This window comes from Dermacentor albipictus, chromosome 4 (assembly GCF_038994185.2).
Source record: "Dermacentor albipictus isolate Rhodes 1998 colony chromosome 4, USDA_Dalb.pri_finalv2, whole genome shotgun sequence".
In the NCBI taxonomy this organism is placed as follows: Eukaryota; Metazoa; Arthropoda; class Arachnida; order Ixodida; family Ixodidae; genus Dermacentor; species Dermacentor albipictus.
The window spans coordinates 123,600,709-123,622,312 of record NC_091824.1 but is presented as its reverse complement, the minus strand read 5'-3'; the positions used below and the strand labels follow the sequence as shown (position 1 = coordinate 123,622,312).

Genomic DNA, 21,604 nt, shown 5'->3' with positions numbered 1-21,604 from the left:
TTGAAGTGATTCCAGGGACTCAAACCGCCACAGGCACGTTCGAAAACGCTCTGAAGGCCTGTCGCTACACATATTAGACATATCGGTGCTCGTAATGTGACAGGAAATAACGGGTGCACGCGTGTATAATTAAGGAATACATACTGTGTTCCGTGGCAATAGCCCCTTCCCACGCTTTTTATGCTTCACTGCAATACTTTTGTGTATGCTTCACCAAGTAACATTTCTTTCAGAGGCGAAGCTGACTTTCAGGAACCGGCATTTTCTATGTCAATCGCGAGGATCACAAAGGCGGAGTCCATGCCATTGCTGGCAGCAGCTAATTCTTTTAACAAAAAACTCGGCACCCAACGACAAGAAGTTTCATAGCGAACGTCGAAGCAGCTAGGCCTAGCGTTGCCGCAATGGTGGCAACGGCTGCCAGCGGATCTGCGTGCGAGAGTGCCGGTTCGAGGTGGCGAAGTAATCAAAACGGCAGCCGTGGTTCCTTTGATTATTGCCGTTTCGGACCTGCCGTCACGGCAAAACGTCCGGAAAATCGGACGGCGAAGAGTTCTTGCGTCGGAAATTTCACACGTTCTGATACGTTGACTCTGTGGGGTACGTGACGGTGCCGCGAAGCCGTCCAAATTATAGGGAATCCGGAAAGTCAGTCCTTGACTGTACACTAGCAACTCCTCCAGCCGACGACAGGGCGTCAAAGACGATTCATTACGATTCCTGTCTGATACTCGAGCCAGCATTACTGCGACTTTCGACCCTTTCACTGAAATTGTCGCTAATTTTCCCTGATAGAGGCCCAAATTCCCTGAGTTTTCCCTGACTTTTTCCAGACTACTAAAAATCCCTGAGAATTCCCGGTTTTCCCGGTTTTCCCGGTTGGTAGACACCCTGAGGAGCAGAGCTAGCATTCAATTGCCAGTGTTGCCAGAATTGTTGAACAATGTAGAACTTTTTTAAGGTACAGTTTACGGATCTGTAAGAGTTTGGAAGAATTCAAGGTGGTCCTTGGGGTCATAGGCATGCACCACTGTTGGGAATTAAATGTCTGGTGAAGCATTTTTGATGTCTAATCTATGTGAATCTGCAATTGCACATTTACCGAGACCAAGAAAAAATGGTGAATTTGACACTAAATTTAAGTGGCAACTTTGACTGCCTTTATATCAACCCTTCGGTAAGCTCGTTTATTGCAAAGGGTGGTAAAGCTGAATTTCTCAGCCTTTTCCTTAGATCCATAGACCTTTTGTACTTTTACCTTTTGTACTTTTACTGACTTACATAAATATTGAGATACACAAACTTCTTTTTAACTATTAGACTGCCAATTACATGCGAAAAAAATTTAATGACCATAGCAACAGCCTTTGCATGATGGTCCATTTTTTCCCTAAAACTTTTATTTAGCTATGGAGCAATGTGCAGCTCCTGCACCTGTTATTGCGATTGAAAATGAAATACATCTGCCACTGTCATGCGCAGAAAGAGTGGATTCATTGGTGTGATGATTTTCACTGAAACCACAGTGTGCTGGCAGCCACTGATATTGTGTCCCTGCTCTGCTGCTAATGGTACACATGACTGTACATGTGTACCATTCCTTGTGGAACTCAATGAGTTTCGTGAACAGCTACCTAGACTCATTGGCTGCCAACTTGAAGAACTGTGTACCGCCTCAACTACTAAGGTGTGAGGAGCCACACTCAGTACTAAAGTACTGGTTGTGGCTTGGCGTCACATTTACCAAGTCATACTCATTACTTATTGGATTGGCCGACAGTCCTACTCGCCATGCATGTGGCTGTGATGAAACAATCACACCTTTTCTTTGTATTTGCCCACATTGTAACAGTGAGAAGCATGTGATATGCATTGCACTAAAAACAGTGGACAGACAACCTCTGTTAGAACAAAAGATACTAGGTCAATGGTTACAATGGACGTATGGGAAAAAGGCAACCAGAGCGCTAGTTTGCTTCCTGCAGTCCATTGGCCTGCGAGATAGGCTGTGATAGTGAAGCATGCCACCTCAACATATTGTGCACCAATTTATGTTTTGCTACTCATCTTTCTTCCTTCCTGCCTCTTTGAATCCCATTTCCCCCATGTGGGGCAGCAATTTGGACTTTCTTCTGGTTAACTTCCCTGCCTTTGCTCTGTTTCATTTTTTTTTCTTTAGCTGATACTGCCTGGTTACCTGCTCACAGTGGTGTTAATGTGGACTTTCTCACACTAGGACTATCTTGTATCGTGAACGTGGCACGAGAGCAAATGCAATGGCCAAAGCCTCTTAAATGCTCATATTCATGCTGAAATACACACAGCGTTGCAGTTAAGGTCTTTGTTGAACATGGCCTTGAGAAACTTTTATGATTGTTATGAGAATAGTACTGTGATGCAGCCACTGCACTTTCTCTGATGACCAAAAGCATTCTTTGTGTGCCATCCTGAGCATATTGGAGGGGCGACCGCTCACAGAAGAGAAGACATTAGGACACAATCTTAAGCATCATCTTCACTGAAAGCTATTAGAGCTCTGCTGCATTTCTTAAGGATGTCTGCACTGTGGCAACTGAATTTCAATGTGCAGTGAATGCCATTGCGTTTCCCACAATGACATTGTGTATCCCACAGAGCAGCAAACCAGTAGAAACCTGGGTGGGAGAGCAGGGGTGTTCTGTAAGTGTCCATTGTCCACCAGGGGGCGCCACCAAGGGCGTAGTCGGGGGGGCTTATCGGGCTTCAAACCCCCCCACTCCCCGACATTTTTTCGTACTGTCATGCACCGTCGACCAAAACAACCTTCGGTGCTAGAAATCATTCTAGATTTTGTCTAGAATGTCTTTTTTCACACACGAAAGGATATTTCTGGAGGAGCATTGCAAACTTGGGCTAGATTTTGTGGCAATGCTTATGCACTTGGAGTCACATAATGCAAGGAGCCTCATCCAAGCACAATATTTCAAGGGTGTTTTGATGGCAAGTGGGCTTGTCACGGCATCTCGCAGAGGCCGCGGAATCTGCGGAGCACATGAATTTCAATTTTGAAACTTTATGGGTATAACATTCTCATAAGCATTTGATGCGAAAGGCGCATTTACATTTCCAATGTCGTGCTTTAAATTTTCAATTCCAGAAATCTGTGGGTTTAATGCTCTTATAAACATTTGATGCCAAAGGTACATTGACTTTTCTAAAGTCGTACATCAGACTATACAATGAGACAAGCCCAATCAACACTATCAGGCAAGTTGACAAAGCACGCAGCGAGGTCCAATGAGACGAAGCATTGTGGTGGTTCATTTGTGCCATCATGTCACAGAAAATAATATGAGCATTTTTTCACCTGCGTCAAAGCATCCATGTCAAGACACTTCACCAGCAGAGACAAGTACGTTCTTATTAATTTTTTTCTACTTTGACTTTTATTCGTGAAGACACATTGACCATCTTCAATTTTCTTGTTCTCACTTCTCGCGGGCTGCCAGAGCCAGCCTGAGCACGCATGTGTTTATCTCAAGTTTCCCCGACCACCACGCGGCACACGTCGATGCGTGTTCGTTTTTCTCTGGCTGAGTGGATTTTGGCCTGACAGAGTTTTGGATACTTTCTGGCTAGAAGAAAGAAATATTCGTCACTCGCCACCATCACTGTGGAGTCTTGATGCATTGCAACACATTCGCTTGAGCACAACATCTCCGGAAAGTCTTGTCCCACCGGTGTAAGATACCGGGCGGTATGCGCATGGCTATCTGTGGACCAAGCATCTCAGGTTTTCTTTGATGTTCCTTCGGTAGCCACATTTGGTGCCTAAAGTAGGCATTCCGTTCTGGCCAACATGCTTTCCTTGGAGTTTTTTTCATTCTGGTGTCCCCACTCCACAAAAGAAAAAAAAAACGTTGCGTCGCAGCGAATTGTTGCATGGTGAAAGTTCAATTTTGTTACTTCTTTTGCGAAAAGTAATTGGCCACAGGACACATCATTTGCCGGGATACTCTTATTATATTATTACGATAGCAATTATATGGACACTCCAGGCACATTCCTGCCATCGCCCTCGCCCTCATGTTCCATATAAAGTCAAAGGGCGATAAAATCGTGACCCCGTGCCGCGTGCTGTATGTGCTGTGGGAGCAGATGGAGGGGGACGAGGGGGGGCCTTGAATTTTGTGATCTGTGAATCTGTGATTGTGCAACATATTTACCTTGTTTGACGCATTATATACAGTGACTTTTCCTTAGATACGTAGGTTTATCAGAGACTTATAGGTGCATTTAAATATCTTGTTGTGAGGTTTTGTGTATACGTGCAGTGAACTTTATTTCCAGTGACGCTTTTTTTTGCATTTAACAAGCTGTATCTTCGCATTTGTATATTCTATTGTAGCTTTGCATTTCTAATGTACGAGGGCAAGTAAAATGAAAGTGAACCAACTTGCCCTGCACAATAATGGTTCGGTTAATTATCTGCGAGGCATGCATGTAGCACACAGGCATCTCTCATTCACAAAAGTGACATGCAGATGTGAGGATAAATGTTCTTTAATGCTCCCATTAACTGGGTGGAACATGGCTGCGTGACATAATGGACACTCCAAAAGTTTAACAGCATGGTGTCGTGAGGTTTTTGACAGCTGAAGGTGTTTCCCAAAAAAGAAATTAGTTGCCGTATGGCTGCCGTGTACGTTGAACATTGCATTTCATTGGCCGCTGTGAAGCGTTGGAGCAAATGGTTCAAAGATGAATGTGCAAATTGCAAAGACAGTCCAAGACTGGGCCAAAGCCACTGTGCAATCACCCCCAACACGTTTGCAAAGGTTGATGAGCTGATTAGACAAGAACAGGAGGATACACTCTTAAAAAAAGTTTACACCCTTTGGGTTGTATATTGTCCCCAAACATTAATCGTCATCTCTCTTGCCCGCATTTCCTTTCTTTAATGCTGCGAGCCAGGTACTTCCTAGTCACGAACAGCTTGCGTGTTAGCAGCTTGACACAGCATTCTCGACAGGAAAGTAGCGAGCGCCAAGCTTTCGAGAGAGGAAACGCAAGCAAGGCGGATGACAATTATTGTTGTAGGACAAGATAAGCCCCGAAGGGTGTAAGCTCTTTTAGAGTGTAAGCACCAATGAACTGGCAGAGCGTGTGAACATCACAGTTCAGTTCACACTATAATTCATGAACATCTCGGTTATCAGCTCCTGTGTGCGCAGTGAATGACCAAGATTAGGAACCATGGCCAGAAGACTGAGAGGTTCGGCACTGCCTTGACTCATCTGATCGGGTATTACACTGAGGGTGACGACTTCTTGTCGGCAATTATGATTGGGGACGAATCATGGTGCCACTGCTATGAGCCTGGAACACGACGGCAAAGCTTACAGTGGAAACATTAGAACTCACCACACCCAAAGAAAGCAAAGGCTGTCATTTCTGCCGGAAATATGTTGACTTTTTTTTTATATCGTCAGGGGCCATCACTGATTGAATTTGCTAAACCTGGAGAGACTATTAATCATTTTTGATAATGTGAAACACCGGATCAGCTGCATGTCGCAATCAAGAACAAAAGACGTAGAAAATAGATGAATGGAGTCATCTTGCTCCACCACATTGCCCGTCCCCACGATGCTAATGTGGTTAACACAAAACTGGAAAACTTCAAGTGGGAAACGCTGTAACATCTGCCATACAGCCTAGACCTGTAGCCTTGCGACTTCCACACTTTTTGGGGCAAATGAAGAACCAGCTCAAGGGAACCACATTCGTGTAGACAATGACGTAAAAGAGTCGGTTACAGCCTTATTGAAGCAGCAACCCAAGAAGTTTTATGAGACGAGAATCACGCAACTCGTTAGTCAGTGGTACAAATGTCTAAATGCTCATGGAGACTACTTTTAAATAAAGTACCCAGTTTGTCATATATTTGCATTGGCTCACTTTCATTTGACTCACCCTCGTATATTTTGCAGAACTCCTGCTTTTTATATGTGCTCTCTTTTGTAACTATAGTTTCGGTGCAATTAGAATACATGGCTGGTGACAGCTGCTCCTGCACAATACATTGGAACGAAGGACAGTGTCATTGAGATTTTTCCCTGGCCGTTGCATACGTGAAAAAATGTAAACAAGTTTCTTGAATGGCAAAGTTTCATTAAAATATGTGTCTTCAACTTGTTCATTTCATGGCCTTCATATTTTTCATATCAGCGGCATGCACTGCTTTGCTGGTTTCGAACTGATATAGTTCTAAAGTTTGTGTGATATTTCATTTACTTATTAAATAGACAAAAAACATGGAAGCATTGATATCGGTTATGTCGGGCACAATTTTTACGAGTATATTTATTAATGAAAAAAATACATATTTTACTTGTCTTGACAGTATGTAGCATTCAAGAATTTGTTTGCTGCATCTTTGGCAATGGCAGTGCAGTCATTATTCATGTATTTGATCCCTCGACAAATTCTATATGGAGGTGGCCTAATGTCGTCAGCCTCCCCCTTCCCCTGAATGAAGTTTCTGGCTACGCCACTGGTGTCCACCAAGTGGACATGTATATGTTGTCTCCTGCTGAACTCCGGATTGGCTGGGGCCACCTATCTCCTTCTCACGTGTACCAACCCAGCCAATCAGGACTTCAGCAGCAGATGAAATGGACATTTCATCCAATGGACATTGCAACCCTTGGTTAAAACAACTTGGCATTCTTCATTGCTGCTCCTAATAAATGCCTAAAGGAATACAGGAAAAGCATACGTGACTGCTTGTTTTCCATTTCTCAGATTCTCCTGGCTCTTGCAAAGTTGGAGATGACCTCCAACAATCTTGAATCAGCCAAGCAGTACTGTAACACAGTTCTCCAGCTTGAAAAGAACAATGATACTGCCACACTGGTATGTTGCATGAATTGGTCTTTCATTTCCAACTAAGACAATGCCATTTGATGTTTAATTTCATGGTGAAAATGGCAGAAATGCTGGTAGTGGAATCAAAAGGTACATTCTCTCATTTGGCTTTCACGTTACTCCTCGACCATAGATGATGGCAGATCTCATGTTCAGGAAAACAGACTTGGAATCATCCATGTTTCATTTTCAGCAGCTGCTAGAGAGAAAACCAGGTGAGCTCATGGAATCGTTTGTTGATGTTTTATCATTCTTAGGATACTTCATGCACTTTCCAGGGGCTGTTTATTTATGTATGTATGTTTCTATCTATGTATATATCTATGTATGTTTGTATATTACTATTTTTCTGCCTACTTGGTCACTGGGTAGCCAGCGGTAGAATGTGCTGTTAACAGGGTAGGCCCGAGGCCTAACTAACCAGGCGGCCAGCCCCTCGAACTCGGATGCTCTCGCAGAGGCCCCCACATCCTATGCTGAAATTACTAACTTCTACGAGGAGACGAGACGCGTGTACCTGCCTCCCCACCCCGACCTCGACCGAGTGTAAGCCACCATGCTTTGCAGACTGCAGACCGATTCCGTTCTCAGTCATTCTAGGCTTTATTTAATCACTGGCGGGGATTATGACTCCGTCTGTACTAAGTGTGACCACGAAGTGTTTGCCACTTGGGCACACATTCTCTGGAGATACGAGGGTAACCCTCCCCCACAATCATTACTGCCTCCGAGGAGGGTTGGAATCAGCTGCTGACAGGAGCAGACAAGAAAACACAACTGGAACTCGTCTGGTGTGCCCAAGATATCACCCCCACCTGGAAGCCACATTATAGCCTACCTGCCCTAACTTCCAACCCTGCAGTGGCAAATAAAGTTGTTTCTCTCCCTGTACATACTTGCCCCTCTTCAACGAACCTCTTTCACTCCGACATGGATCACTGCAGACGCGGGTCTGGGCAGATACCGCTGCTCAAAGAATCTATTTGATGCCTTCCTGGAGTACTGGGTATTTGCCACTTGGCCTGTGCTAGTCTCCAATGAACCTCTTTGATGCCAATTTGGGTTACTGGGTATGTGTCAGAAGGTATGTGACACTCTTAAATGAACATCTTTGATGCCAACTTCAGTAAATAGGTGTGTGCCACTGGAAATGTACCACTCTACAATGCGGAAAAGATCCCTTAAATTTCTCCAAAGATGAGCGGAATTGAGCCCATGTCGCAAGCATTCCTCAAGGACAGCAACCCGACGCATTAGCAGGCTGCGCCACAGATGCCCTGGCTAGGTGCTGCTTTTAAATGAGCGCCTTTCACGCCAATGCTTTAGCAAGCTGCGCCATGAATGCACTAGGTATGTGCCGCTCTTCAATGAACCTCTTGCAAACTTGGGTTACTGAGTAGGTGCCACTGATTGTGTGGCAAGCGAAGGAACAATTCTCAGTATTCGCAGGCCCCGGTGTGCCAATCTTCTCATCTTAAGGCCATGCGTGGACTGTGCAGCAGTGCCACTAGATAGTGTAGCATGTCCAGAAAGTTGCGCAAGAGAGGAGCCCAGTTGCTACGTGACACATTTCCCAGGCACCATGCATTTCGGAGGTCACATGCAGGCTTCGCAGTGGCAGTGCTAGATGGCACCGAGTGTTCTTGGGGAAGCACGAAAGAGGAGTCCCATAGTGGTAGACATCTCATACATGCCTCGTTTTGATGATGGCAATACACTGTGTTGCCATATCGATTCAGTGCTGATGCATTATTATCGACAGTTAATTTGGGATGGATTCTGCATAATTTTTTCTTTTCCATTTCCCTTGATAAAGATTTTGCATATTCAGAAAGTAGAATGAAGCATCTGCGCATGGATACACAATTACACAAGGCAGTGTATGCTCCATCAATGATCCTGATCCTGAGAACATTCGGACAGAATGAAACAGCAGCAATGTGAACAACAATGAAAGAAGTTTACGCTGAATACGCAAGCTTGGAGGCACCTACAAATTGCTAACGTTATGACACACAACAGCAAGATAACATATCAGAAAGTGCTTCTAGCACGTAAAACATGATAATTTAATTAATTTTTAAAATTAAGATAACATAGGCAGCCATATTCAACCATGCTTTGTAGCCACATACATGATAACAGAAATAGTGTGCCACGTGGAAGCTCTGTTATATTTAAACTGTTTCATAAAGAGATTATGAATATTACCAATGTGTGAGATGAATAAATACACATATACTCACAAGCGAAATTTTGAAGTCCACAGAGGCCGTAGAAATTTTATTTCTTTGCAGCTTAGGCATGCAGGCTGAAATCAAGTGGTGCAGCTCGTGTGGGCCAGTTTGACTATCGCAACACATTGGGACAGTTCCATGTTGCATTGCTGTGCTATGAGAAATTGAAATTTTTGACTGATGTTGTGGTCTCTAAACAATTTTGCTCAAGAGTGTACATCACTTGTCACATGCTTCTAGGGTTGTCAAAAGTTTGTTCCAGTCGTAAAGCATATTTCATGATCTTTTTAAAATAGGATGATGGTTGATGCCCATCTCATTGCAGACTATTACCCTGCACTAGCCAGGCTTATAGAAGCCATGAGACGTCTAGGCAAGTTGGACCAAGCCGATCAGTTTCTCAAGAAGGCCAGCAATCTATTGCCACGCTCTGGAGTCAATGGGGGCTATTTCTACTGCAAAGGACTCCATGAATGGTACTTTTGCTAAAGTAATATTCAATATACAATAGTTAATATTTAAATAACTTCTCATTTTATTTAAAACATACAAATCTAATTCTTTGTTTCAAGTGCTACATTTTCAATGTCCTTTAAAGAAACATAAAAGATAAAAGTTGGAGCCAGGCTAGACCTGTGGATTATAGTTTCTTAATTTTCTAAATGTTTTTTCCATAGAAAAAAAAAGTTTAATAGAGGAAATCGAAACTAAAAGTTGAACTTCCAGTTTTTGTAGAAAAAACAAAATTGTGCAATGTGACATGCGCAATCTATAATGTCTGCAGGCACCAAGACTAGAAATCCAAAACAAGAATAATTTGCAATTTACACCCCTAACAAAGTAATACCAGGACAATGTGGAGTCTTCAGCCAAAAGTACCTTCATAGGTACTTACACACTTATGCACACATGCACACTTATGTTCATCTTGAAATCTCATGTCTTGATAGAGCAGCCAACTGCAAGCCACTAGGCTGCCTAAGAAAATATTACAATTGCTGTGCAACAAACCTTTATCTTAAGGTTTTTCACTTGGTTTAGGTCTTATCAGCAGATATAATTTAGGTTTCAGCAGACAGTGAATGAAAATATGCCTAGAGTACACATCTGTTCATAACAAATCATGGTTTTGTCCTGAATCATCCATGATTTAGTTTTAGATGGTTCAAGCATGTAATTCACATAAAAATTCAAACAAGAATATGGTGTATGAGAAGCTTGAATACTATGAGCTGACACACAATTGTGTGCTTATGCCTGTCCAGGTACACAGGAAATCCAGCTGGAGCCATGAAAAGCTTCAACAAGGCCCGCTATGACCCAGATTGGGGCCTCATATCAACCTACCACATGATAGAGATATGCATCAATCCAGACAATGAAACTATTGGTGGCGAAACATTCGACAATGGTGGGATCATCACAGGGTAAGGTATATAAAGTGCAGCTTACATATTAGAGATGGATCATGCTATTAGGTAAACGAAGTGTAGCCAGCCTCAGCATTTTATGAAATGTACATCAGGGCACTGCTCCTCATAGTTCAGTATTTCTGAGGAGGTTTGTTTTTACGTGACTAATTTGTGCCTTCACTACAAAGTGAGAAAAATGAAACGACAATATATATTTTACTTATAAAATACTGCGGACAAGAAGTCCAAACAGGGTGAGCAAAATACACAAGATTATTTACACAGAACAGGATGAAACAAGCGTGTAACACGTTTCTCACACAAATTCCTTGGTCATACAGTAGATGATTAAGAAAAATTTTAACTTGATTATAATACAGCTGTAATTAATACACGAAATAGCAACATTATCTACACGAATGGCATACAGGTCACGGGCGCTGGGGATATGGTTCAGCTTATTCCAGTCAGCTATTGTTTGTGGAAAAAGAGTATCGAAAAGTGTCAGTCCTTGTGAAAATTGGTGTTAGAGAATGAGGGTAGTGGTGTTGAGTGGGTCTGCTTATCAAGGGGATATGTATTTTGTGGTGTCTTAGGCTAGCCTGTGATTAATTAAGTTTGGGAGAAACTCTAGCCAACTTTCTTCGAATTTGTAATAGTTCAATGTCGTTTGCAGTTAGCAATGCAGTAGCGGAGTCAGTAGCCTTAAATTTACTGTAAATAAATCGTACTGCTTGTCTTTGAATTCCTTCTAGGCTCTTAATGTTAATTTTTTTGTGAGGCTCCCAAACTATGGAAGCGTACTCCAAGTTTTGGCCTAATTAAGGAAAACTAAGAGAGTAGTTTAACACCAGGTGGAGCTGTATTGAGTTTGTGGCGCAGAAGGCATAGTTTCCAGAAAGCGGCACAGCAGATGGTATTTTATATATTGAAATGCTTCCCCCCTTTTCTCTCTCTGTCTCGCAGAGACGGTGCTAAGGTGGACTACCACGAAGGAGCAATTCAAACTGCAATGAGACTTCTGACTGTTTGTTGCTACACTTCTGGCATGCTTTCTCCGGTTAATAATAATGGAACAAAGAAACAGTGCACTTTTTTTTCCTTTAGGAGCTGAGACCCAAGATGTGCAATGACTCAGACTTTCGTCTTATGAGCAACTTCGTGCTCTTAGCCAAGAAGTCAAAAGCTGATGCTGAAATCGCCTTGAATGAGTTCCTGCAATTCAGTTCCGAAGAACGAAATGTAAGCTAAATGTTTCTATGAACACAGTAAACACATGATGAAAGTATGCAATTTTTTTGGTAGCCACATGCAATGTCCCTAGCTGCAAGTGCTACCTTGTGTTAATGAGGTACCTAGTAATTCAGCTGCATCTGAGGTTAGGTCCATGCCATTAGTAAAGCTTCCTAAGGATAGTTCAGCAGAATGCATTGACAGGTTGGTTGGTGTGTGTTCATAATAAACTTTTAGTGCAAACAGGATGATACAAGGAGGAGACAGGACAAGGAACTTGTCATGTCAAGGTGTTGCGTCTTGTCCTGCCTCCTTGTTTATTATCATAACCAAAGAATATGACCTATAATTTAACTGAGTATTAAAATTTGGCAATGAACAAACTGTAGAGAAAGTTCAGGAAACAAAGTGAACTATTGTTCCATTTTTCATAATCTGGCAAACCACTTATGTGGAAGCCCTAAAGGTGGAGGGAAGTTCATAAAAGTTCATGAAAATTGTCATCCACCAGTCTTACAGCACGAAGCAGCACAAATGCACATGTGCACATGCACACACACACAAACACACACACAAAACATACCGGTTTTTTGGAAAGGAAGCCTCGCAGTTGAAGAAAAATTTGTTCAGGATGAATTTTCATTCAACTGCAATGCTTTCTTTCTGAAAAAGTGGTATGGGTTTCCTTTGTAGCTTCATGCTGCAAGATGGATAGATGACAATTTTCCCTTTCTTTTTGCTTTGTAAGTTGATAGAAGGAAATTTGGCATCCACTTGGACGTACCTAGAAGCTCAAACGGGAACCCCTGCAGGCGGTCCATGTAATGCGTAGGGGTGTCAAGGGATAAGAAACACAGTTGAGGATGGCAGAGTAATAAGGTGGCACAATGAGATTAGAATGTTTGCAAGCATAGGATGGCGTCAGCTGATCCTAGTTGAAGGCAATTGGAGATGCCTGGCAGAGGCCTTGATCTTGCAGTGGAGATAAATTATGCTGATGACTACAATAACATTATATGGACAATTAGCTGCATAACATTTGGAGCGGTCAACATTTGTTGCAGTATATTTGTGTTCCCAATCATGTGCTATCACTTGGTGTGACAATACAAAAATTTCTTTGAAGTGCTCCTCCCACATAAGAAAGAAAAAAAGAAAGCAAGACCGTAAATCAGAGGGGAATACATATTGTCCTGAATTGTACAATTTTGAGGATGTTACCTCATACGAGAAACCATCCACTAGGATATACTTTGAAGCTCCAAAAGGACACTTCCTCAGAAAGGAAGCTTTGAAGCAGGACAAAAATTCGTTTTGGTCCAAAAATGAAACCCAGAGCTGGACCTCCCTACCAGAGCAGCCACTTTACCGTATCTGCTAACAAGGAGGCCTATAGTTGACAGTGTGCCATTGAACTATACAGGTTGTCCCACATAACTTGAGCCAAAGCTTTAAACATGAAAGGCACTCCAGACGCCAGTTGAACTGAATGCATAATGTTGGCACTGGCCTAGAGTTATTCAGGCTATTTTTTATTTTCCCCTTAAATAACAGATTAGTTATGTTTAATTAATCAACTTTTTAAGTATTGGCTGCAGACCCCAAGGGCGATACGCAAAGTTGTAGAGCGCCTTGGGAAACCTCTCAATAAATTGTTTATAACACGATATATCTCACGTGGTGCTTTTTTCCACGTTCCAAAGAAAGCCTGTGAAATACTAAAAAATGCCATGTGATGGGGTGCTTGCACACTGTTATTGTGCTGCTCTCAAGTGTGCGATGGATGAACAAGGTCGGCTGCAGCGAGATGGCCCACAACAGGGCATTATGCCTGGTGTAGGTATCTCGGCATGCGGCTCTTATCGCATGACGATGCAAATGCACACTGCTGGCTGAGCATTGCCAAAGTGATAAACTGTCCAACGCCACGAAAAAGAAAAGTAGAAAGCAGCATTTTGATCCTGCTTGAAAGAAGAAGGCGAAGTGTGTGGGAACGATGGAAGGCGATGATGCCTGGTACAATTTTGCCATTGTACACAAATGACCTTGTAGTAGTTTTCAAATTGAACGATGATGCTACAATTTTAAACCTTGGGGCTCGAATAGCAGCGGATAAATCACACGGGGACAAAACTAACTAATGGTAAAAAAACCTTGGCTATATTCAAGAAAGATTACGCATGTCTTCTTCAGAAGATGACTCTTTTTGCACTGGCCCCGTCCACTCTCTTTCTCACACTTACTGTCTACCAGACGCTTTTTTTTTATCTCGCAACCCGCACATGCGCATCACTTCGTGGTCACAGTATCGGGTGGCTGCATCTGGCTTCACACTTGTGCACCGTGACTGGCGCATCAGTCCCCGAGAGAGTGTGCCCGCAGGCTGCTCCAGTTTACCGGATGTAGATCATACCTTATGTACCTCATTTGAACCAATCCCAGCTCCCAGCAAACTGCAATATACCCAGTGCTCCTCAGGCACCCGTATCACATCATGTTCTCCACAGCAACGCTATTTGGCTGTGACCAACGTTGCTCAGCACATATGGCTCACTCGAATGAGGAAAGAGCGGATATGGTTTTGGCTCTAGGCGCGTCAGGGGTGCGATCTTGTACGCGTTCCAAAATAGAATGGAGGCGGTTAGTTCCACAGAGCGGCACACGATTGGTTAATTTGAACCATGACGAACGCCACGTCAATTGTGACGTGATATCTGCTGTCAGTCATTCAGTGTGGTCTGCTATCGGACGAACGCAACGGAACGGGCCACCTATTTCGTGACATAAAGAACGGGCCGCCTCCGTTCGATTTTGGAATGCGTACAAGATCGCACCCCAGGTGGACATAGAAGGCGCACAGTCGAGCTATTTCAACGCTGGCATCCAGGTACGCGTCCGAGCTCAATGACGATTGTGCGTGCATGTGAAATGCCCAGACAGACTGGGACTTTTACTAAGAAACGACATAAATCTTCAATCCTGGATGAGGACTTGGAAACAGATATTCAGCCAAAGTTTTCTTCAGACCCACATGCATGTGTTCGTAGTGTGAGTGCTGAAGCTGGAGTGTCAAAGTCTTCAGCGTAGAGAGTACTTAAGAAGAGACAACTTCATCCATAACACGTGCAGCTGCACCAGATGTTGGAGCCCCACGATTTCCAAAATCGAAAGAACTTTGCAAACTGGATCAAGACGGAAGGGAACCCAGGCTTTGTCAACAAAATACCGTGGATTGATGAAGCTACCTTCTCACATAATGCCCAAGAGAACATCCACAATGCTCACTACTGGAGCGACGAAAACCCTCACTGGGTTTTGAAGACACGTCACCAATATTAGTGGTCAGTTAACTTGTGGTGTAGAATTTACGGTGGCACTATCATTGGCCCCGTGCTTTTTGATAACACGCTTACAGGCAAAAGATACATCAATAACATCCTTGATGGGGCACTTGAGGATTTTCTTTGTGAAGTTCCATTGGCTAGGATCAAGGACATTTGGTATCAGCATGATGGCGCTCCCGTGCATGGCAGCAGCAAAGCTTGCAAATGGCTGCATAAAGTATTCCCGCAGCAGTGGAGCGGACGTCATGGGCCCATTGCTTGGCCAGCACAGTCGCCAGATTTAACTCCCTTCAATTTCTGTCTCTGTGGCCATGTCAAGGATTCAGTATACCAGACGCCAACCACAACATCAGAGAACCTAAAAGAAAAAATAAGACAAGTCTGCAACTCCGTCCCTGATACCATGATCAAGAACGCCTTGAAAAATGTGCCTATGAGATGCTAAATGTGCATTGCAGCAGATGGTGACCTCTTCGAACACGCATTAAAATCAAAGGGCGCTTTTTGAATTGAAATTCGCTGGAAAATAACTCTGGCCCTAACGCTGCCTCCCCACTCAATGCCATTACACTTCATCGGCAGGCTGCCAGCTCTTGCCCATTTCAAGCATAAAAAAAATAAAGCTATGTTCTAGTTCTCTTTCGTCTCCTTAGACGCTTTATCGTTTTGGCAAAGCTCGGCCAACAGCACGCATTTGCACTGTCATGCGATAAAAGCCGCATGCCCAGCTACCTACACCAGACATAAGGCTCTGTCGCTGCAGCCAACCTTGTTCATCCATCGCATGCTTGAGAGCAGCACAAAAACAGTGCACAAATGCTCCGTCAAGTGGTATTTTTTCATATTTCGCAGGCCTTCTTTGGAAAGTGAAAAAAAAGGATCACGTGAGATATATCGTGTTGGAAACAATCTATTGAGAGGTTTCTAAAGGTGCTCTACAACGTTGCGTATCACACTTGGGGTCGGTAGCCAATACTTAAAAAGCTGATTTATTAAACATAACTAATCTGTAGTTAAGGGGAAAATTAAAAATAGTATAATTCATTTTGTGGATATATTATAGTTTGCCTAAAAATACGGGTTCAGAATTTACTTGGAAACAATCAGAAAATGGACAGATAACATGCACCCAGAGATATCAGTCAATCCTAAAACTGCAGTCCACAGGAAGTGGTAGTGATCAGATGACATGAACAGCCTCCAAGTCAGCAAATTCAACTTTAGCAGAGCTAGTTGTGCTTTCCCCAATTAGGAGGGTCTTTTTATAAGTGTACACACATACCAGAAATGCCCATATTAGGCAACCAACGAAACAATTTGAATGGCATTAGTTGCATTCAAAAAGAAAAACTTTAAAAGTGAACTGCAAATAAATTTTGGACTGCTTGAAAAGCATAATTGAAAATAATGTAGACATTGAGGAGCCTCCTTGCAAAATTTTACATTTAAAGCATGAGTGGGACCGTTACAAAAAGTGAGCAAATATAGTCATTTTTGATATCGAAACTGAAAAAATAACAAAAATAAATACCTCCAGAAGTCCAGCTCCTGATTCCACAATCTCTGCACTGTATTTCAGAGGGACCACGTTGGTGCCATATTAGGCATAGCAACAGCCCAGATGATACTCAAGCAGGTGCCCAGAGCCAGAAATCAGCTCAAGCGGGTGATGAAAGCGCCCTGGAACTTTGGGGTCAGTGTGAATGCAACAAACTGTTCTAAATTTGAATGTAGAAGTGTATGCCATAGTGACAAACCAAGGTTTCGTTCCTTTCTTTCTTTTTATATATATTTATAGGATGCAGAATACCTGGAGAAGTGCTGGATTCTTCTTGCTGACATTTACATCCAGGTATACTTGAAAGAGCAAATGGGTGTAGCTGATATTGTATTTGAGATTAACCACTTCCATTCCATAGACGGCTGCATTAGTTTGTGAATTTCTGGCAACAACCAAGTACAAGCTCAGCTCATCGACGATACTTTCATTTTTTTGTATAGTGCTCTTAAGCTTCACTTATGCAACAAGTGGTTAAGATATTGTGTACATAAATGCTTGAAGTATTGTTTACATCAGAGCTGCACAACACACTTTTTCTATTGCAATCAAGCCTCATAACTTCTGTATTCTGTTTAGAACAGCCACACCTTCCTTTACTGCCAAACACAGCTGCAGCCACCACTACTTGCTGAAAGGCAAAAGAAGGCAAACAGCCATGTTTGCAGGGGCGAGATTGCACAAGCATTTTGCTTTCTTAGCATTCGCTTGAACTCTTGCGATTCACTGGCACCACATTTTCTTCGATGGTCGTCTGCTCAGTGAAGCGGGAGCGCCAATTAAACACCACCTACTCAGTGACATAGAAGGCAAAGCGAACCTATGGAAAGCAAGATGCTTGCATGCTCTCACCTCAGAGTACTGATATCCAGCGTTTGCATTTGCTGCCACACCTTCTATCATCTTCATAATTTCTACTACCTACTTGAGTACCCTTGGTCTACAACTGTCAGCAATGCATTAAACATATTTGCAAAACGAAGGTTTGAACATAAGTGAGCTATTTTTTTGCAAGTGGGCATCTGTTGAAAACTTGATCATGAACAACTGCAGTAAGACAGGCCTCCACAATTATGCTACGAAATATGGTGCAACTTCATGCTGTGTGTTCTCCTGTTACAGTCTGGAAAGTATGATGTGTCAACTGACCTTCTCAAACGTGTCCTGCAGCACAACAAGGTGAGCATGTTACAACTTCAACATGCAATTAAAAAATGTTTATTCACTGGTCACTTCTACTTCAAAAGCTCATAAAAAGAAGCTTCAAACACAAAGTTGGTTTTCTTTGCTATAAACTTGGGGGTGCACCTAGCAGCTGCAAATTATTAGCTTATAATACACTCATAAGACGAAAAACTTAAGACGTAAGACGTAAAACATAAGACGAATATGCCACTATCATTTGGGATCCCCCATACAAAAAAAGATATAATAGAATTAGGAAAAGTACAGTACAGTAAGTAAATAATGTACAGAGACGTGGAGTACACTTTATATATAATAAATACAAGAAAACTCGTTACCCTTATCAACTTATTAATGACAACCAACCGTATCCAACCTTTCCATCTTTCCATATAAGACAAAGGATCACCCACTTATCCTTCCTCCACCAACTAATTCAGGGCAAATTAGGCATTTCTCCCACCCCTTAGTACAGTTTTTAGACACGCGTAGAACTCATCATCACAATCATAGCTTAACCCCATACTTTGCGCATACTAATGCTTTTAAGTTTTCATTTTTTCCCGAAAACTACGACTGAGTGGAATGCCTTACCTGTGAGCGTACTAGCGGCTGATGACTTCGAAAGGGCATTTCATGATATATTTTAGATAATGTATTTGGTATAATGTGCAAACTTTACTTAAATGTTCATTCCAATTATGTTTGTCTGCCTTTGTATTGATTTTGATGATTATATTTTGTGCACTCCCTGCCTCGACTTAAAGCAAGGTCTGCATTAGTGTAAATAAAAAATAAATAAATTTTGTGCTATGTGTTAGTGGATAAAATAGCTTTACTAACACACATGGCTCAAAATCTTTCATGTCATATATTTTCCGAAATAGTGTCCCAGTCATTATTATTATTTTTTTATGCATTAACAATGTTCACAGCACTTGGTGTAGTATATTTTGCACCACCATTAGGGAAAAAAAGGGGTGGAAAACTGGCATTGAACAAAATAACTTCCCCAGCTGTTCTTTGCGGTTGCACAAAGTAAGTAACTGGAGAGCAGAGCCAGACATGTCTGTGCAACTACTTCATTGCTTTGAAACTTGTTCTAAACATCTTGATAGCAAGGACACACTAACATGGGCAACTGTCCATAACGAAAAAAAAAAATAATAGGGGGGGGGGGAGTGCTGATTAGAACATAAGGGGAATAACATCGATGCTTTATTCCAGCCCAAAATAATTCGGCACTTATCATTCATGAATGCCTTCATGAACACTCAAACGCTCACTGAAACATACTGGCAAATATCAGGATAGGAGCCATGACCGAGTATGAATGCAAAATTAACTTGATTTTTCAATAAAGAATAATAAAACTTGGATCACTTTACTGCTCTAGTTCTAGTAGATTAATGTGCATGAATGCGACAAGGAGAACTGGACTCTTATGAAAAATTTCAGAACAGCCATGATTTATAATCAGGTACAGCTTGGCCTCTCCTTGTCATCCGCTTGCAAAAATGGCAGTGGCTTTACTAAAAGATAATCCTACTGGTTTATTGGGAGCAAGTTTTCCTCTGTGGCAGATAACTGACTTTTGATTTCTTAATTAAAATTGGGTGTGCATTTTCCACAAATCATTTAGAATCAACTAACTTCATTGATAAGTTGCTTTTCCTTGCTCTGCCATTGAAGCATGCATTCATCTGGAAGATCAAGGGAATTTTTCTTGCTATGTCCGACACCTTAAACTATGATCCACCACGAAGCATTATGACTTATTCTGTCATTCTTTTGTATGGTAAAATCTGGCGAACTTAGAATGCAATTCAAGCACTTGCTTGTCAATTCAAGCAGCCCCTCCAAAACGATGAGTGGACTTCATCATAATATGAGAATCGATCTGTGAAGCCTACATGCAGCTTTTCAGTGTAGAAATGTTACGCAAAGAGCCATTCATGAATGGCTGGTTTTCACTTGATAAAAATGACAGAAACTTTGTCTCTAGAAACTAGAGCCAATAGAAACCAGTGATGAGTACACCTTCAGACAAGTGAGAAACCTGCCACCTGCAACTGAAATCTCACATGAACTTCACTATTTTTTTTGCTCCTTTACATGTTGGCACCCTAAGTCCTGCACCAAGGCTTACGAATACATGGGCTACATCATGGAGAAGGAGCAGAGTTACAAGGACGCTGCTCAATACTATGAGAACGCTTGGAAGCAGGGAAGTCAGAACAACCCAGCAATTGGTAATTCTGCAACTGCTTTTGACCGCCAATTGGGAGCACTTGTGTAAAGTTGAGATTGAGCAATCCAAACAAGACAGAAGCTTGAAGTAATATGGAGTCAAAGTAATCGGCAGTGGTCGAACAAGGGGCCGCAAGTGTTGCCCAGACGAAGACTGCCAAATGTCACCTGTTGCCATCGGAGCGACAAGTGACAGTCGGCAGTTCCCAGTTGGCAACAGTTGCTGGCCTGATGAAGGCAGGTCCCCTTGTTGAAGTGCTCACTCCAACCTGATATGTCCCTTGTTCAGCAACTGTTGAGGCTTGGCCGTTGGAGGTGAGGCTTGGCAAGAAATAGGTCAGCTATACTCATGGACAACTTTCTGTAGCAATCAAGGGAAAGCTATGGAGGTAAAGCTTCTGCACGTGTGTTACGAGTATTCTGGCACAGCTTGAGAGACGTTTTGGTTTCTTGGAACATATGCTAAACCAGTGTAGCTTCCACGTGCGACTGTTTTGCATGCACCAAAATGTGGAAACGAAAAAGCAGAAAAATAAGTCAAATTGAACATTCATTGGTGAATTTGTCAATCTTGCTTTTTTTTGGGAGCCCTCATGTATGTGCTTTAAATCGAAAGCATTCTCTTTATTGCCACAGAAAGTTGTCTGCGAGTACAGGTAGTTATGATCTGCCTATGAAGCATGTCATTCATATATAGCTTAGCAAGCTGTTTCTAATCTGACAATATGAAGTCACAGAATAGTAGTAATGTGACGAGATGGCATTGATAACATGCCTCTTAGCAACATTTCACAGACAGGAGACATTAAGGATCTTCTAGAGATGAAACACGATAAATTTTTTACGCTTAAAAAAAAAAGAAAGGCGATAGAGAGAGAAGTGGAAAGAAAGGGGGAGGGGGCAGAGAAAAAAAAGAAAAAGGAAGTTTGACTCTATAGTATGTTTGACCACTTCCCAAATTTCTTTTACTATTTTACAGGCTACAAATTAGCCTTCAACTACCTCAAGGCCAAACGATACACAGATGCCATTGACGTCTGCCATGTCGTAAGAAAAAGAAATTTATTGTCATACTATATTCAAGTGGTGATCTAGAAGCATTACCCTATTCATTACACTAATGTACTGCACAAGTGCCATTCTTCTCGGGAGCTGAAGTTGCTAAGAACTTAACAGTAGCTGATAAATTTCGCATGATACATAGCATAATGAGAGACAGCTGTGACAAGTTTCTTAAGTGAACAAATTTGACTGTTAACACAGAAATGTCTCGTGCGAAGAATTTCACTCATTCATGACCAGTCTCTTGTAAGCAAAACCATTGAAAACTTTACTAAAGCTCACTCTCTGCAGGTTCTGGCCAAGTACCCAAGTTACCCAAAGATAAGAAAGGACATCTTAGAGAAGGCACGTGCAAATCTACGCACTTGAGGTGCTCAATGTTATCATAAAAACCAGTTCGACTTTCTCCAGCAA

The 21,604-nt window shown here is 42.2% G+C and overlaps 1 protein-coding gene across 3 annotated transcripts in view; it reads left to right on the top strand.

Annotated features, from left to right (window-relative positions):
- LOC135899572 (tetratricopeptide repeat protein 21B-like) overlaps positions 1-21,604 on the top strand; it is a 55,522-nt gene extending 33,918 nt beyond the window's left edge. For 2 of the 3 annotated variants that reach the window (XM_065428876.2, XM_070537544.1), the window contains exons 28-39: positions 6,787-6,897; positions 7,043-7,124; positions 9,472-9,622; positions 10,412-10,573; positions 11,525-11,585; positions 11,666-11,800; positions 16,715-16,828; positions 16,934-16,987; positions 17,816-17,872; positions 20,010-20,130; positions 21,108-21,175; positions 21,482-21,604. In XM_065428876.2, the coding sequence (XP_065284948.1) occupies positions 6,787-6,897; positions 7,043-7,124; positions 9,472-9,622; positions 10,412-10,573; positions 11,525-11,585; positions 11,666-11,800; positions 16,715-16,828; positions 16,934-16,987; positions 17,816-17,872; positions 20,010-20,130; positions 21,108-21,175; positions 21,482-21,559 (1,194 nt within the window). In that variant the 3' untranslated portion in view covers positions 21,560-21,604. Of the gene's footprint in view, positions 1-6,786; positions 6,898-7,042; positions 7,125-9,471; positions 9,623-10,411; positions 10,574-11,524; positions 11,586-11,665; positions 11,801-16,714; positions 16,829-16,933; positions 16,988-17,815; positions 17,873-20,009; positions 20,131-21,107; positions 21,176-21,481 lie in introns of those variants that run through there. The other variant, XM_065428877.2, reaches the window with a different exon arrangement.